This window comes from Nannospalax galili, unplaced genomic scaffold, assembly GCF_000622305.1.
Source record: "Nannospalax galili isolate Female #2095 unplaced genomic scaffold, S.galili_v1.0 scaffold278, whole genome shotgun sequence".
NCBI lineage: Eukaryota > Metazoa > Chordata > Mammalia > Rodentia > Spalacidae > Nannospalax > Nannospalax galili.
The window spans coordinates 6,288,815-6,307,986 of NW_008347536.1; the positions used below are offsets into that span (position 1 = coordinate 6,288,815).

A 19,172-nucleotide genomic window follows, 5' to 3' on the forward strand; every position below is an offset into this window, starting at 1 on the left:
ATCCCCTGTACATGTAAGTATATAACTCAATATTCCAAAAGCCATAAGAAGGGCTGGAGAGCTGGTGCAGCCATTAAAGGCTCAGACTCACAACTAAAAGCCTTAAGAAAATCTGCAGTTTTTACACATTGCTCATGCCATTAACCTCAATATAACAAACTATTAAACAAGAAAAACTGGTTTCTAGAGGAAAATACATTCACCTAGCATCTATATATTACAAAGTACTTTCGCATATCTATCTCATTTTATCTTCTTAAAAAAAAAAAAAATTCCAACCCCCTTTTATAGAAGAAGAAACTGAACAGCAGGGACAACACTGTTCATGCTCTGGCCCAACTATAAAGCAACAGGTACTAATTCTGGTCTTCTAACTTTAGATCACAAATCCTTTCCTTTTCATTACAAGAAAAAATATGCATTAACTAATTAACTATTTAGTGTCCATCTGGAAATTAAAAGACTTCATATTAATTTCAAACTAATAAAATTTTAAGTGCTAATGGATAAAATACAGCTTCATTAGAACTTGCCTAGTTTTTTTGTTTTTTTGTTTTTTTGTTTTTTTTGACCTTTTGAGACAGGGTCTCCCTGTAGCCCCAGCTGTCCTGGAACTCACTATATAGACCAGGCTGGCCTTGAACTGAGAGATCCACCTGCCTCTGCCTCCCCAGTGCTGGGATTAAAGGAATGTGCCACGACGCCTGGCTAGTTTTTAAATTTTAGAAAATTCTCTAAATTTATAAGGTGAGTAACAATGCTATTAAAAATAAAAAGTATATGTTTTTCTCATGGTTTTTGGTTATTGTTACTTGGTTTTGGAGTACGTGTTTAGGAAGTGCTCCACCACTGAGCTAAATTCCCAGGCCTAATGATTAGAAACTAAAGCAAGCATCACTACTCTATATTCTTCTACAATATATTTACTTCCCATTTACCATATAGTAAAATTAAAATTCACTTTTAAGTTATTAGTTATGTAGTATAAAAATGTACTATCCAGAGACCTGGCTAAGAAATCAAAATTTTTTCCCATTTATGAATAAATCATTTCATAAGATACTATCTCCAGTATATTCTTAATGTTTACTGGACCATAACATATACTCAAAACAATTCTAAGTATCAAATGAAATTTCCAGTTGTTTATTTCAGCCTATCACAACAAAATATTCCTCTACCACCTCTCCAGCCTACAATCAATAGGTTTCCTTCCCTCTGTATTACAGTCTATACATCTATCCTAATCATCTCTGTAAACAAGGTTTGAGTGACAATACATCAACAACATATACTCAGAGGAAAAAAAAAACTTTAGCCACATTAAATTCTTATAAATTATAACCTCTCAAAACTGCCATTTTCTAAATCAATAGCTATTGAACAAAATAACTGCCTTTTAAAAATATGTTAAGTTCAGAAGTACATACCTGAAGGATTTTGAATAAAAGCGCCAGGATTTTGTGGATGAACTGGTAAAAATTGTTGTCCTTGGCCAAATGGTACTGGCTGCGCAACACCAGTCAGAACCTTTAAAGATAAACCTTCATTTTAAGAATATCCTTTCTATGAGTAGAATTTTAACATTCTAATCACATAGAAATATTTACAGATGCCATAAGGTCTAATATAAAGATTTAGAAAGCAAGCAACTGGTTCACTTCGCATGTAGTTCTTCACAAACATAAACTGCACCTTCTTTATCTGTTTCATAAGCATTATAAGGAACTGAGAATGGGTTAAAACTTCCTTAAAGGTTTCAAGATACCATGCAAATATAAAGTACCCACCAACTAGCTGTGTGACCTTATGCAAGTCACTTTACCTTGGGGGTGCTTTTCCTTATTTTACAAATAGAAGAACTGGCATCCAGCGATGAAACCTGTACACAATCACAGGGGCTAGTTAGCAAAGCTGAGGCCAGAACTCCTAACCCTTGACCTCTTTCCACAGTCAAAAGTGTTTTAGCCATGCATGATGGCACACAGCTACAGTCTCAGGACTTGGGGGTTGGAAGTTGAGGCAGGAAGATTGCAAGACTCAAGGTTCTCCTAAACTATGTTAACAAGAGCCTCTCTTAAAACAAAAACCCACCTTATTTAGCAATGTAAACTCTAATCATCTTGCCTGGTCATCATTTTTAGGTAAGGTTATAGGTAAAGTTCAAAGTAGATTATAAAGTCATCAAAAGGAATTTTTTTTTTAAAGCCAGCTGGACATAGTACTCACACCTGTAATTCCAGCACTTGGGAGGTTGAGGCAAGACAACAATCTTGAGTTTGAGGCCACCGTGAACTACAGTTTGAGTTACAGGACAGCCTGGACTATAAAATTGAGACCCTTCCTCAAAAAACTAAACAAATACTTAACGAGACAGTGAGGACTAGAAATCTGGCTCAGTGGTACAGCACTTGCCTAAGAAACATGAGTCCTGAATTCAATCCCCAGAACCATAAAAAGATAAGTCATGAAACTAGCATATAAATATGGTATCTTGAATTTACATTACAGAGACTCAGAATTTCTACATGTCACTGTTAATGTAAATAAATACTGATGTAAATAAATATAAACCTTGTGAATTTTCAGTGGTATAGATATAGTAAAAAACAAATTCTATATGGCATAGGAAAAAGACTAAATAAACATCATTATACAGCATCCAGTAATAACTATCCTTTCTTTAAGGAAATAAAAAACTTAGGCAGGCCAACTTTTTTATGCAAAGTAGTAGATATGAATAGAAGACTTTCAGTAAAGTTTACAATAAGCTTTTGAGTCTTTTTACATTTTCTTCTATGCATTTGTCTTAAGTATCAGCACCTGAAAATGGCTATTTAGGCCACGATAATTTCAGCAGGCAAGCAAAAGTAGTCATTAAACAATCAATTGATTTAAAAACACTGTGAACACACTCCTTTAAAATTACTTCAATACACATTTGAAATGTATGTGTAATAAAGACAGGGATGGCACACAATATCTGTAAACCTAGCACTCAAAAGGCTAAGGTAGGAGGATTGAGCATTTGAGGCCAACCTGAGTTACACAGAAAGCTACAGTCACCTTGAGCTACAAGTAAGACTATCTAAAAAACAAACAATAAAAAAGTATGCAGAAGTATATGAATGGGTAACTGTACCCATGCACACAACTACAATATATTTAGGAAGCAAGTGTGCTGTGTTGACACTAATGTCAAGCAATTGTCTGAGTAACTAAAAAGGTGATTTTAAAAAATGAAAAACGGGCTAGAGCTGGCTCAGTGGTTAAGAGCACTTGCAGAAGACCTAGGTTCAAATCCTAGAACCTACACTACAGCTTACAACCACGTGTAACTCCAGTTCCAGGAAATCTTGACACCCTCTTCTGCCCCCTGTGAGCACTTCATGACATGGGTGCATTTTGATTAACTCTCATACACAAATAAAAATAAATTTTTTTTAAAAAGGGAAATAGAATTATAGAAGGATGAACAATTTCATTTCTTGGTCAAAAAAGTAAGATCCACTCTAATGGTTTCTTTAAAGCCTATCAGGGCTCAAGAGCTGATGTTCAACGTACAAAACATAATTGTACTAGCCTTAAGATAAAGCAAAAAAGAACCCAACAAAGAACAGTGCAATAGGGCTGCTAAGATGGCTCAGTATGTAAAGGCACCTGCTGCCAACTCTGATGACCTGAATTCGATCCTCAGGACCCACATGATAGAAGCAGAGAACTTACTCCCACCTATTGCCCTCTGACTGCCACACATGCACCATGGCATGTACAGATACACACAAACTAAATTTTTTTTTAAAAAAAAGCAAAAAACAGTACAACAGCTGAGTTAGAAGAGTGTCCATCTATCATGCCCAAAGCCCTTGGTTGGATCCCCAGCACTGAATACAGTGGGCATACTGGTGCATGCCTGTAATCCCAGCACCTCAGAGGGACATCATCGTCTGCCACACACAATTCAGTATAAGCCAGGGCTAAATGAGACCCTGTCTCAAAAAATATGAAATAAAAACCAATGCACATTTAAGCTGGGAAGAAAGGTGGAAAAGCAGAAGCTGGAAATAGTTCTCTGGACAAGGGTGATCTGGAGGTAGAGGCAGGTGGATCTCTGTGAGTTTGAGGCTAGTCAGGGCTACATAATGAGAGCCCCCCCCCCCCCCCCGCCAATCTCAAAAAGAAGAGAGGAAGGAGAAAATGAAGGGAAGGAAAAAAACAAAGAAAGTTCTCTAGAAGGGTGGAGGAGGAAAAGGCAAAAAAAGTTCTCTGTATCTTGAAAAAGCTAAAATCATTTTGGATTAAGTTGCAAGTTTCAATCCCCCAAAAACTTTGATCCTCTGCCCTAGCACACAGGGTTTGGAGTACATTAAGAACTTCTTTCCAACCTACATAATAAACTATGATCTTCTTATAACCTTAGAATCCTGGAACATTAAAAAAAAAAAAAAAAAAACCCACACCTCAGCCTTGGCTACAAAGGGGTTTGAGACCAGCCTAGATGTACATAACTCTCTCAAAAAGAAAAAGTATACATTTTTCTGGCTTATCTACTTATGAATACCATAATCTTTTAGAATAACTAAAACAGACTTACCTGTTGAGGTGTCTGAATATTTCCTACTGGCATTGGAGCAGGTAAACTGCCAAAGTTTCCAAACTGAGAACTCTGAAGATTCTTTTCATCAAAATAGTGTCCAGGAGTTCTGTTAAGGGGACTTGAGAAATTCTGGTTTCCAGGGCCATGTGGTCCATTAAAATTTGGTCCTTGAGGTGAATCAAATATTTGTTCATGTCTTTGGAACTGTAGTCCTTGAGATGGAGCATTAAAAGCATTGCCAGGTGGATCATTATATGGGCCAGTCTGATTGAAAGATACCGACTCAATCCTTTGTGAAGGATGACTGTCAAATCGTGTACCTTGTAGACCAAGAGGAATATCAAACCTTGATCCTTGCTGGTGCTGTGGACCATCAAATCTTTGAGGTACACCATCAAATCTTGGTTGAACCTGCTGTCCAGGTGGTCCATCAAATCTCTGTGGTCCTGGCTGACCAGTTCTTTCAAATCTAGGACCTGGCTGGCCATGTAATCCATCAAATCTTGGCAAAAGTGATGGCTGACCTGGCTGCCCATCAAACCTTAGTGAGTGACAACCTTCAAATCTAGGACCACCTTGACCCAAAGGCCCTTCAATTCTCAGGCCACCTCCTGGTACTGAAGGACCCTCAAATCTCATTCCACCTCCTTGTTGAACTAAAGGTCCTTCAAACCTAATCCCAACCCCAGGCTGACCATGTGGACCCTCAAATCTAAGGTTCCCACCTAGTTGATTATGTTGCCCTTCAAATCTCAGACCAGCTACAGACTGACCATGGGGACCATCAAATCTCATTCCAACTCCTTGCTGTAGCAAAGGGCCCTCAAATCTGATACCACCACCTGGCTGACCATGAGGTCCTTCAAACCTAATTGCAGCCCCTGATGGACCATGACCACCCTCAAATCTAAGACCACCTACAGGCTGACCTCGGGGATTATCAAATCTAAGACCACCCACAGGCTGTCCATGAGGTCCCTCAAACCTTAGATTACCCACAGGCTGACCACGATGTCCTTCAAATCTGAGACCACCAACAGGCTGACCCCCTGGTCCTTCAAATCGCAAGCCACCTGCAGATCCCTCAAACCTAAGACCAGGAGAACCTTCAAACCGAAAACCACCTCCTGCTTGACCAATTGGCCCTTCAAACCGCAAGGGCGCTCCGACTGGACCTGGAGGGCCTTCAAATCTCAAAGGGCACCCACCACCTATCTGACCTTGTGGTCCTTCAAATCTCATAGGGCCTCCTCCCCCCATTTGTCCTGGCGACCCATCAAACCGAAGAGAACCTGGTGTAGGAGGTCCATCAATTCTAGGGCTTAATTTATTAGGTCCTTCAAAAATCATCTTGGCTGGGCCATCTCTTGGTACTGACGGCCTACCAGGTCCATCAAATAATGGTCGATCTTCAGCTAAAGCTGTAAGTCGCTGATTTGTATCGAGGCCAGCAAATCTTGATGCTGGGCTATCTACAAATGGTTTATCTGAATCTTCATATCTAGGTCGCTTAAGCGGAAAACGGTCATTGAATGGAGATCTCTGTTCTTCACGTACACCTTTTAAAAAGGAAAAAAAACATTTTCACTATAACAGTTTATATCACATTATCTTAAAGTCTTTTTATAACATAAATATTTATCCAAAGACATAAACTATCTCACTATATTAGAAGGTAGAGAAGAGACAGCAACTGTAGGTTTAAATGATGCCCTTTTGATTCAGATATACCTGGGGATAAAAAAATTCCCATCCTGTCAAGGTACTTACTTGACTTTGAGAGCAAGTTAATTTCGCACCTCTAGCTTTGTGTCCTATTTGTAAAATTAGGATTATATTTCATTGGGTTGTTTGGAATATTTAATCAAATTAAATATAAAAAGAACCTAGTGAAGTCCCTGACATAACTGACCTTGTAAAATATTAGCTCCCTTCCCTTTCCACGGGGAGGGAAAAAAGCAACACACACACACACACACACACACACACACACACACACACACACGATAGTCTGAACAGTGATTAAGATCCATCCCCACTTAGCTTGTTCATTTTCCCTTCACTGCTGTGTGATTCAATAGGCATAATCTGATTTAACTTTTTCTACCTTTAGCAGAGACTTGTTCGTCATGTCTTCTCCGGCCCTCATGGGGTGAAAGATTCTCAGCATAAGTACGACTCCCAGATATAGGAGAAAGACGTCTTGCTCTTTCACTAAATTGTTCTTTTCTGTCAAACTGTGCTCCACTATTCCTACTTGCATGTTTACTTTTGGATGGCTCACATTCTATTCCAGACAACAAGGCATCAGTCAAAGGGTAGTCAAAAATATCAGGATCTAAGAGATCAAGTCTTGGAAATGAATGCTGAACCTGTGTCCTTTTCAGTTTTGCTTTATGTTCATAGTAGGTTAATTCAGCATCAGATAAGAGAGGTTTCTTTTTTAATCCACCTTTATTTTCTTCTGTAGGACTATCCCGCACATTGCATCTATGTTTACCTTCTTGATACTGAAATAGCTGTCGAATTTGATGCACAACAACAAGGAACTCATCCTGTGTAATTTCACCAGAAGCTAAACGTTCACTCGTCTGCATAGGGGTGATAAGATGATATTATATATTTTAAATATAAAAATACTTACAAAAAATTAGACAAAAGACAGTAATGGCTACATGGGATTAATCATGGTAACTACCTTTTGAAGTAATTCTCTTTTGCTTGCAAGAGTTAACTCTTTAGGAATCTGAAGATTGGCATCTACACTTAATCGATGCTGCTGCTTTGGGGCTCGAGGTGACAAGATTCCTTTAGTGCTTGACCAGCTCTCCCTATGCCTTAGATGAGGAGACTTACTATGTTCATCACCCTGCTGTAAGCTGAAACCACAAAAGCAACATGTTATTTTAAGCATTAGCTAAAAGGATGGCAAAGCAGGCAGATTTTGAGTTTGAGGCCAGCCTGGTCTACATAGAAACTCCAGAATGAGAGCAGTGGCACACACCTTTAATCCTAGGACTTGGGAGGAAGAGGCACATGAATCCAGGAAGGGCTGCATACCTAGACCCTCAAAAAATTTAAAATTAATTAATGGGGCTGGAGAGATGGCTCTGCAGTTAAGAGCACTGACGGCTCTTACAGAGGACCCAAGTTCTATTCCTAGCACTCACATGGTGGCTAACAACCATCCATAACTCCAGTTCCAGGGGATCCAACACCTTCTTCTGACCTCCAAGTGCACAGCATGGGTGTAATACAAACATGCAGGCAATACACTCATATACATAAAATAAAAAACAATTTTTTAAAAAAATTAAAAACCTCAAACCCACATTTAAGGATCTGCTTAAAATGTAATGCTGAGGGCTAGAGAGATGGCTCAGCAGTTAAGAGCACGGACTGCTCTTGCAGAGGAAGGACCCAGGTTCGATTCCCAGCACCCACATGGCGGCTACAAACAGTCCTTAACTCCTGTTCTAGGGGAATCCGAAGCCCTCTTCTGACCTCCATGGCATTGCGTGACACGGGTGCACCCACATACATGCAGGCCATACACTCGTACACATAAAAATAATAGCTGGGCGTGGTGGCACATGCCTTTAATCCCAGCACTTGGGAGGCTGAGGCAGGAGGATCTCTGTGAGTTCAAGGCCAGCCTGGTCTACATAGTGAGTTTCAGGACAGCTGGGGCTTTAGGGAGACCCTGTCTCAAAAAAAAAAAAAAAATAAAACAAGCTGCAGCTCTCATAGTAATTTAAGCAAGAGTTGGTAGAGGTTTGTGTAGTGCGGATAGAACTGGACAGATAGAGGAATGATCAGATTCTAGATATATTTTGAAAGGGAAATCAACATTACTTTCTGATCAGGTAAGAATGCTGATTCTTAGAGGTTAAAGATTTAGTTCACAGAGAATGCTTGTCTGGCATGTACAAAGTCCCAGGTTTAACTCCCAAGCCCTACCACCCCCCAAAACAAAAACAAACAATAATAACAAAAAGAAAACAGGCTTAGACAGAAGAATCATGAATTCAAATTAGCACGCTCCAGGCCTACCTGCGTTACAGAGCTAGACCCTGCTGCAAAATAACAAAAAACAAAACAAAACACAAAAAGTCACTTGGTGGGCATGGTGGTGCAGGTCTCTAATCCCAGCACCCAGGAGACAAAGGCAGGCAGACTGTGAGTTTGAGGCCAGCCTGGTCTACATAGTGAGTTCCAAGCCAGCTGAAGCTACGGGGAGACTGTCTCAAAAAAGACCCCCCAAAAAACAAACAAAAAAAGAAAACCAACTTTGATTCTTACATATCCTAAACATACAACCTCAGGGACATTAGTAAATCTCTCTAAACTTCAGTATCTTCGTAAAAATAGGAGTAATGATGGTATTCACAGGATTCTAAGAAGAAAATAATTACATCCAATAAATATTTTGTAGGAAGTTAACACTATCACATATTCTATGCATACTCTAGCTAAGCATGGTGGCACAAACTCGTAAGGCAAAGGCAAGTGGATCCCTGTAAGTATGAGGTCAGCCTGACCTGCATATCGAGTTCTGAGCCATCCAGGGCTATACAGTGAGAACCCGTCTCAAAAAAGGAAAAAAAGTCACTGCTAATAATGCTAATACAGGGATGATGTATCACACCTGGAATCCCAGCATTCAGGAGGCAAAGACAAGAGAACTGCTATGAGATTGAGGCCAACCTGGGCTACACTTAGTGAGTTCAAGACACCCTGACATAAAGTATTAAGACCCTGTCTTTAAAAAAAATTAGAAAGGCTGGTGTGGTGGCACACGCCTTTAGTCCTCGCATAACAGTGACGGGAGGATCTCTGGGAGATCCAGGCCAGCTAGGACTACAGAGACTCTGTCTCCAAACAAAGAAATTTTACATCATACCTTTTATTTTCTTCCCAACCCGATTTCCATCTTTTGGCAGACTTGGAACTTTGCCAGTTTTCTATATTCTCCTTTGGTTCAGCACCCAACTTCATAGAATGCTGACTTGCAGTTTCTTGTGGTCGCTCCTCATCCATTTTTTTCAATCGTCTTGGATCTCGAACGTCCTGTTTAGTACTTCTCTTAACATTTCTTTCTTCCCTGGAAGGTGGCGTAAACTCTTCCATATGTGACTGTTTAAGTCCTGACTGACGAATCTTTCCAGCTTTGGGTGTCAAGGTTGGTGACATACTTCTTTGCCTTCGTTTGGGTGACCGCCTATCTCTTCTCTTTGGGGAATGTATAATTGGTGACCGAGACTTGGGTGATCTTGATCTTGATCGCTTTCTAGTACTAGATCTCCCTGGTTTTGTCCCCTGTTTTTCCAGTTCTTCTGTTACCATGTCCTGTTTTTGGACAATGCCATTTATTATTTTACTTCTACTTCCAATCAGTCTGTGTTCAGATGATTTCACATGCTCATCTTTATCTTTTTTGTCTGCAGTTTTTCTCTTTTCTTTTATATCTTCATCTTTACCATCGGTTTTATCCTGAAGATGTTTCTTTAATCTGGGGTCTCTTTTGTTCATATCAGACAACCTCATACTTTCAGATTCTTGATTTTTCAAGTCTTTAGTGTGGGATAATTTGTTTTTCAAAGGTGATGGTGATTTAGATTTAGATTTAGATTTAGAATCTAACTGGTCAAGTTCTTTCTTGGTTATTTTTTCACCTGATTTGCTTTTTTCTTGCTTGGATGAATTTACTTTTTCAGAGGGTACAGTTTTACTTGTTTTAGTATCAGACTGGTTTAATGTGTTCATTACAAAATCTTTCCTATGACTCTGTTCTTTGCCATGAGAAGAATGTTGGCTCATCCTGTTAAGACGGGGATCCCGGTTAGTTCCTTTCAAATCTTGGATTTGTAAGGATGGGCCTGGTCGGCTTTTGTCAGGTTGCACAGGAACCTGATGGGGAGTTTTAACTGTCATAGTGGGAATTTGTGAAACATGTAATTTAGATGGTGCTGATCCAGGACCCAAGTTGGCTGTCTCCTGCTGAACGCTAAGAGATACTGCCTGAAATACAAATACATAAATACACGTTCATGTTAATACTAGAAAATATGCAGACTACTTCATTTCCTTGACATCAATAAAGACTTCAATGCTTTCAACAAATCATTTCCTCAATACTCTTAACACTGTCCACTTCTTTTGGTTTGTTTTTTACGACAGCTCTCACTGTACAGCCCCGGGTGGCCTGGAACTCGCTATGTAGGCCAGGTTGGCCTCAAACTCACAGAGATCTGTCTGCCTCTGCCCAGGTGCCACCACACCTAGCAATACTATATCCTTCTAATATATAAAAAGAATGGAAAAAAAAGTCCAAATACCTAAATGATGTTACTTTTTTTATCAGTTCTTTACTTTGTGGTTTTAGAATATAATTTCTAAATATAATGAAGAAAAAAAAAAATCCCTTTCCCTAACTATTCAGATTCTAGACCAGATTGTTGCTCAGAAATTACTTAACTCCAACAACTCTGCACAAGAGTCAGAATCACTGTAATTAAATTCAAATGTCATGAGATACAGTTTCTCCCAAAATATTACAGTAAAAAATTCTTTAAAATTCTGTCTTCCTGGACCTTGTCAGTCTCAAATAAGTAACTATAGTTTTTAATATAAAAATTTGCATAAAATACATGTTCTCGTGCCTTTTTTGTTTTTTTCAGACAGGGTCTCCCTGTAGCCCCAGATGGCCTGAAACTCGCTACGTAGACCAGACTGGCCTCCAACTCAGAGATCCGCCTGCTTCTGCCTCTCAAGTGCTGGGACTACAGGTGTGTGCCACCACGCCCAGCCCCCTTTAATTTTTTCATCACCCAGCTCCCTTTAAATTTATCACTTTTTGTAGACTTTTAGAAGCTTGGTTTGTTCATGAAATTCATAAAACATTATTCAAAACCATTTACCACAACACACCATCTTAGGACTGAAAAATTAAGTCCATATTAAGATAATGATAACAAAACTACACAGCTATCCTATAAAATTGTATTTTTTTCCTAGTATTTTGAGACATAGTCTCATGCTGGTCTCAAACTTGACATGGCCAAGGATGACCTTGAATTTCTGATCCTTCTGCCTCTATTTCCCAACTGTTGGGATTATTGGCTTGTACCACTGTAACCAGTTGTATGGGCAATGCACATCAAACCTAGTACCAACTGAGCTTTATCTGCAGCCCCCTAAGATAACAATCTAAGCTGGGTGTGGGGGTCCCAGCACTTGTGAGGCAGAGGCTCTTGAACTCTGTGAGTTCAAGGCCAGCCTGGTCTACATAGTGAGTTCCAGGCCAGCTGGGCTACAGGAAGACCTTGTTTCAAAAAGACCAAAAAAAAAAAAAGATAGCACTCTAATAGAAAACACTTAGAAGAAAAGCATACAGTTAATAATCTATTAAGGATATAAAAATTTGGTTTATTAAACATGGTAATTTATAAAAGAATACATTATCAATAAAACAACATTATACAATTCAACAATTACTTCCTGATTGGAAAATGTTTAAAATATTTAAGTATCAAATCTCCCCTACTTACCAATTGTGCCTTAGCTTGTTCCAACTCAAGCTCCAGCTTTTTCTGCTGAAGTTCTAACAACTGTTTTTGTTTTGCCAGTAACTGTTGCCTTATTAGTTGTTCTTGGGTAAGATTCTTTTGTATGTCAGGTACAATTGGAGGAGTTGAGATACTGGGGGAACTGACCACTGTGCCAGGTGTTGAAGGCTCCTCAGGCTATAAGAAAAAATACTTTGTTAAGAGAAACATTATAGCTAAGAAAGAAGTTAAATGTCAACTGAAAATTATCAACTTCACACTTAACTGATAGGCACAAATAATCATGCAGATTACATAGAGAAATCTTCAGTAACAAAATGGTAAATATTACATAACAAGCCAAGATAACACATACATATTTATTACTTTTCCAAACTAAACTGACTCTATTTTTGTTTTGTGGCAAGTTTAGAGAAGTTAGCACTTGACAGTCAAATTGTACTAATATGTATCATTCATATAGAGACTTACCGATTTATTTAAAAATTTAGGATTCACATGGATACTAGATGTATTCACATTAGGGGGCAGAGGTTTAATAGGCCAAGCAGGATCTAATGAATTGACTCTGACATCCAAGGCATAAAGTTTCTTCAAAGGGAATATTTCATCCCATGTAGAACGTAATTTAAATAAACTTTTTCTAGTATTTTCATCCACCTAGAACAACAAAACAATTCTATGGCTTGTTAAGTTACTATAGAATGTTATATATATTAAGAATAAAGTTCCTTGCTATTTCATATATGGACACATTACCCATCTGTACATATATACCACAGTAATAACTTACTAAGTTGGCACTTTGTCACAAAGTTAATAAAATACGTCTTTGAAAAAAAAAAAAATCAGGAAAAATAGCAGCTGTCTACTAGACTTCCATGCAAGCAACCAGGCAAGTTTTTCTCTGCATTTCAAGGCTTGATAGAGTATGCCTAATAAACTCACTGAATAAAAGTCAGTAAATGGTTTGCCTGATAGCTAAAATTTTATCCAAGTATTTATTAACAGCATAAAGTTAAAAACGTAAAATTAACCAATCTAATGCAATATACTATGATTATACCAATGAAATGCTATTTTGGGTATAGAAGACACCCTAAGAATTGAAACTCAAAGTCTCAACCATGGATGAGCATTATATAACCTCTGCTCATATCTGTAATGGGTGTAATAATTTTCAGAAAACAAAAAAACCTAGTTAAAAACTTGACAAGATAATTTTTTGACTTTAGGCTTTAACTATATTTGTGCCTTTAGAGAATATATTTACTACAAGATCATTATTATCAACTGTAATAAAATTTAAGTTAGATTCAGTAAAATTATCATACCAAACATCCAAATAATTTGAACATACTCAAACTGAAATCAGGTTAAGTTCCCCTCAATTCCTTAGTACAAAGCTGACTTCCCCTTAGCCTCAGATAAGCAGTATTTAGCAAAGATCTATAAATATACACACTACAGAAACTTTTTAGTAATATCTGAAATAAAGCTTTCCAAATTACTCTTGTATACACTTTTTCTGGCCACTTAAATAAGGCCTAATGCTGAGTTTTTTCTATGAAAAAACTCCTACCCAATTCTCCCATTTTCACAGCTGTAAGGGATGTCCAACTATACAAGTACAATTATAAAATGTAACATCAACTGCAAATTGTTAGTAAACAATTCTAAACCTAAATGCCTTGAAGTACCCATCTGCTCAGCGTGAAAGATAAGGCCTAACAAGCAAAGAATTACCTCTGAAAAATACTCCTGCTAACCAAAATACCAATTACATTGTCACCAAGGAATGCTCTCTATGGACACTAACTAGCCTTTCTCCCAAGCACTAAAAGGGAGTAAAGTAGCTCCAAAAGAACCATAAGCAATTGAACTGGCCCACCATTCACACACACCTACAGCATTCACATGAAATGGGAGTTTAACATAGCAACAATGTCCAAAGAACATGGGAGAGGGATTCAGAAATCAGAGAACTGAGGCACACAGGAGTATTACACATCCCCCTCCCCAACACTAGAAATTAAACTGTGAAACTAGAGTTTTAGCATTCTGCCCATTCTACAGATTAACATCTTCACATTAACAGTGCCCAAATTTAAAAACTCCACAATTCTAAAAGTAAATAAAAGTATTATAATCTTGGATTAAACCCCAGGATCTATTTTAAGGATCTAACATAAAAACACTTTCCTTGAAAAGGTACTTGACAACAAATGTCCAAAAGAATGAAACTTTCCACCACCCAAGAAAACCCAACACAAGGCAAGTATTTATTATTCCGGAACACATTTACAAATCAAGTGTTTCTAAATATATATATTTATATATATATGTATATATATATATACCTTTTCAAACACACAAATAAATGTGGCAACTAGATTTTTAGTAAAGGCAGTGAGATACTCTCTTCCAACGTTTTTCACGATAGAATCCATAAGGTACATGACAGGAAGCTTCTCTGAGGAAGGAGCCTGAGTAATAAAAAGAAACTGACAAGTTTAGTATAAAGAATTGCCACCAAAGAATTACTTTTTAAAAAGTATTTAAACCTACAATATAGACCTCTATTTTTGTTGGTACAAAATACTTTTGAATTGGTTATGTAAACTTTATGAAACATCTAAGTGTTCAAGTACTTGTCTCTTAATGTTTTTTTAGTTGGGCACAAGAAGAGCTCAGAATTACGAGAAAAATAATCTCTAGTACTGGTTTAATACTCATCATAATTTCATGTGCATGTAGTAAAAAGGTGTGTTCAAAAGGCCTACAGCTATGGCAGGCTCACAGCTCTGGACAATAAAAGAAGGAAAAATATTTTCTGTATTCTAAGTGCCAGCTTTGGGATCCATACTTATGTTACACCTAGACTCAATGCAGTAAGGAGCTCTGGCAGAAACCCTGGTTTGCTGGGTAATTTTATATGTTCAAGTCTATGAAGCTTTGTTACCTATAAAATCATTAGGATTATTTTTCTATAATCCAAATGAATAAAGAGATTAAACACACTTCACATACAAAATCAATGGCAAGACACTTCGAACTTGCACATGAATAGGCAGGAAGGTGCAAGTTTGGTTCTGATACAAGACAAACAGGATAGAGAAGCCGCTGAGTCAGGGAAATCAGGTTCAACTTGACTCTGGAAACCTGGATCTCCTGAAGATTTTCTTCACAGCATGAACTCTCCGTCGAAATATCTCTCCTCTGATATGCACAAACCAGGGGTTCTAAATTTGTGCTGAGCCACTGTGTTTGAGGCCGATAAAGGTAACCCTTCCAAGGTACAAGATGCCCATTAACTGCAATGCCTACCCACCACTGGCTTTCAGAAGGCACAGCAAGCTTCCAGAAAGCATCAGCAGGTTCACAGACTTGTTGAGGAGCACTAGGACATGCCATATAAGCAGTTAACTCTGACTCCACAGGAGTACCCAGGATTTAAAAACAAAACTGAAGTGAACCCCCAGTTACCCGTACCCCTTGTGTATATGAACCTAACTGAACACTTACCCATAGCTACCTACAGCTAGGGCAGGCTCACAGTTCTGGATAGAGGACACAAAACCAATTGCCTTACAAGTGTGTGGAAATGCTCTTGCTTTGGATAGCTTTACAACTAAAGTTGGCTAAAGAAACCTTTGAATAACTATGAAAAACTTCTTTTAAGGTGCTAATAAAAGGGTTCACAAGGCCACTGCATGTGGGCAAGCTATTAAGTCAACACGTCAAATGCTTTATTGCTGTGTCTTTACCTTACCATGTCTTGTTTTACACCATTTTAGGTAATTATTGTACTTAGGAAGATAAACAGGCTCTTTTAACACCACAATCTGTTCAGGAGGCTAGTTTTATTGTACAAGTTTAGTCCTGATAGGTTTTTTTCACTACTGGTATCTTAATGGGAAGAGTCAAATTAGGTGTGAATCCTTACACTTAGAATTGCTGAGAAGCTAAAGAATAAGGACACAAACATTCACTTCCAGACACTAAAAAAACCAAGCCAGATGCTACCAAATGATGAAAACCCTCCCCTCGCCCTCAACCCCAGCCCAGGTAAGATTGTTCCCACAAAGTGACTCACATCTTCTTTAGTCTGGCTTTATAAAAATAACCAGAAAGCATGTGCCCAAAAACTTTCACCAGCAAATAATCCGCCTATTTTCACCACTTTGTGTAATGGACACACAAACACAAAGTTTATGTGATCAATAACAGTCTGAGTTTTCAGTTCTCGAAGGTCTTGAAGATCCATTAAAAAGCAGGGAGGAAGCTGTTTTGTGAGTGGCAATCTGAGCTGCTACATATTAGGTACTGTGGAACACACCAATACCCAAAATACAAGTTAGATTTTGAAAACTTTTTCGTAAAAATGCAAGTGGTGTTTTTTTTTTTAAAGACACTTAATGTTAAGCCTTCAACATGGCAAAAACTAAGTTTCTCCTCCAAATGTATGTGGTTTCCAACAAAACGAGTATGAGGAACACTTCCTTCTTAAATCTCATACTTTAAAAACATGTTTCACAGACATTCAACAGGAAAAAAGTGAATGAAGACATGTTTTAGCTGTCAAAATGAACATGATAAATTTGTTGAGCCCTTAAAAAAATAAACTTTTTCCCCCTCTTTAAATTAAGGTATGAAAGGACCACCTGAAACCGTGTTATCTTGTGAACTGATTTACCCAAAGAGTGGATGGAACCTAAAGAAGAATGAACCCAAGTCACTTAACGACTTTGTTTAAAACACACAACCACATAGGTAAAAATAATTCTTGGAAACAAATTCTACACCTTACAAAGGTAAATAAAAAAGACAAATACATATTTTATATGTTTTATTCACAAATTTTATAATACCAGTCACACATTTCAAAACCATTTATTAGAGTCAGACCACTCAGTTTTACACTAGACAGAAACCGTCTCTAAACAATATTGGTGGTTGTTGTTAAAGTGGCCTTTTAAAAGGGGTTCACTCTGCTAAAAGGAGGCTCATCCTGATAATTGCAATCACTAACAACTAGAAAAAAACTAAACCGTGAGTACAAGCTTGAAAAGTAACTTAAAACGCACAACTGGGAAGCGGTTAAAACTCATTAGAACTAAGTTTAACAGTAACTTGACTTAAATGACATATCGCTCCCATGAATCCCCAGAAGAGTCAGACTGCAGGGAAATGTACAGTGGCCAAGGACCACTTCGGTCAAGGGGCAAAGAAAAGCAAGCCTTCACTATCAGGGAAGGGAGAAGAAGAGAGAAGGAAGAGGAGGGACTGAAATTTCCAGAGAAACTGCCGAGTATTTGTTACCCACTGGGCCGGTTCTCCACCTACAGGTTGGATGAGCTCTTTCCCCCACACCCAAACCCCACCCTCGGCCCAACTTCCCTACTTTGGGGCAAATCAGACCCTCCAAGGAGAATGAAAGTTGGATCTAACAGCCCCCCACCCCAAAATGGGGCAGACGGGTGTGAGCAGCTGCCTGGCTGGCAGGGAATGGATTCTCCTCTCTTCCCTTCGCATCATGTGCTTTGCAGGCGCCATGTTGAGCTAACAGGCCGCTGCTCCACTCGGGGCCGATTCCCTAACCCAGCCCGCCGACAGCTCGCTCCCAGGTCCCCCTTCGCCTCCTTCCAACCCACAGAGCACACCTCTTCAAAAGGACACTGGGGGACAGCCCCTCCCCGCCGTCCCAGGGGCTTAGGGTGGTTGGCTTTAACTCTTACTGGACCAAACCACAAACTGCCTTCGGCCTTCCCCCCTCCGAAAGGGCTGTCCTCGAAGCGTGCGAGCGTGGGGACAGACACCCGGGTGGCCTACATAGGAGCTGGTGAGCGGAAACGGGGCTCCACCCTGCATCCTCCCCGCTCCCTCCCCCGGGGAGCCCACGCTCCCAACTTGGGCCAAGGACCGAGCCTGAGTCGGGGTGGGGGGGGGAGTGGAGAGAAGGAACTCCGGCCCCCTGCGGATGGAAGCGAGACCTGGGATGAGGCTGACACTAAGATCAGGGAGTATTAGAAGAATAGGAGGCTGCGGGGTGTATAAAAACCTTGGCGGTTTGGGCCTCGATGAGAGAGACGATCTCCTTGGCGAAGGGCAGGTTCTCCTCGGCTAGAATGGTCAGCATATTGATGTGCGGTTTGCTATTGAAGGTCAGGTCTTCCAACGACGACTGATAATCCCGACAGGCGTCCTCCCGGGCCCCCGCAGCCCCGGCCTCGGCCGGCGTCTGCTCTGACATTGCGCCGCGGCCCCCCTCCGAGGTCCGCCGCCGCCGAAGCTGAAGCCGTTCGACACCCCGCCTCCCTTCCGACGCCTCGGCCGCGCTCCCCGGGTCTCCGGCGGCTCCGGCTTCACCACATGCTGACCGCGGAGGGGGGATGGGGGACGACCCAGGGGGAACCTCGGGGAAGAAACGCCGCCGCCTCACGGGGGATCTCCGTCCACTTCCACCCGCCGCCGGACCTTCTTTCTCCACAGACACAAAATGGCGGCGGCGGTGGCGGCTCCAGCTCCGAAAATGTCTGTGTTCCCAACCGCTGCGTCGTGCGAAATGAGCTAGGGGAGGGGAAATGTGCGGTAAAGGGGCGTGGCCGTTGGGAACAGCAGGCGGGATTGGCTGGCCCGCGCGCGTCAAAGGCCCCGCCCCCGCTCCTTCCGCAGGACGTCCTGGCACCGCCTTCTTCCTCGGCCCCTACCGGCTTTCGCAACACCTCCCGCCTGGAGGCTCGGTGCGAAGGACGGCGCGTTCTCATTGGCTGGTTCGTAAGTGACTGTTCGGTCATTTGTTACCATAACAACCCACGCAGGGAAGCCAATAGGGGACGGCTGTTCTCGAGGACCAGCCCAACCAGTTTAAGAAAGCTCTGCCAACTCCCTTTCTACCCACCCTCCGCAGTCTTCCAGCCATTGGCTGGCCCCGTCAATCTTCCTCCCGCCTGTCGCCAAGGCCTGGGAGGAGGTGGGGAGGGAGCCGGGGAGCGGGGGCCGGGCGG

The 19,172-nt window shown here is 40.4% G+C and overlaps 1 protein-coding gene across 3 annotated transcripts in view; it reads right to left on the reverse strand.

The window, feature by feature from the left end:
• Window positions 1-18,743, reverse strand: part of Pcf11 (PCF11 cleavage and polyadenylation factor subunit) — a 27,766-nt gene extending 9,023 nt beyond the window's left edge. Inside the window, exons 1-9 of one of the 3 annotated variants that reach the window (XM_008844190.3) lie at window positions 18,227-18,743; window positions 14,526-14,651; window positions 12,637-12,825; window positions 12,148-12,342; window positions 9,501-10,618; window positions 7,296-7,476; window positions 7,098-7,188; window positions 4,595-6,156; window positions 1,431-1,530 (exon numbers count right to left, since the gene is read on the reverse strand). In XM_008844190.3, the coding sequence (XP_008842412.1) occupies window positions 1,431-1,530; window positions 4,595-6,156; window positions 7,098-7,188; window positions 7,296-7,476; window positions 9,501-10,618; window positions 12,148-12,342; window positions 12,637-12,825; window positions 14,526-14,651; window positions 18,227-18,418 (3,754 nt within the window). In that variant the 5' untranslated portion in view covers window positions 18,419-18,743. Of the gene's footprint in view, window positions 1-1,430; window positions 1,531-1,592; window positions 1,883-4,594; window positions 6,157-6,704; window positions 7,189-7,295; window positions 7,477-9,500; window positions 10,619-12,147; window positions 12,343-12,636; window positions 12,826-14,525; window positions 14,652-18,226 lie in introns of those variants that run through there. The other 2 variants (XM_017800886.2, XM_029568867.1) reach the window with 2 other exon arrangements.
• Between the last annotated feature and the right edge of the window lie 429 nt (window positions 18,744-19,172).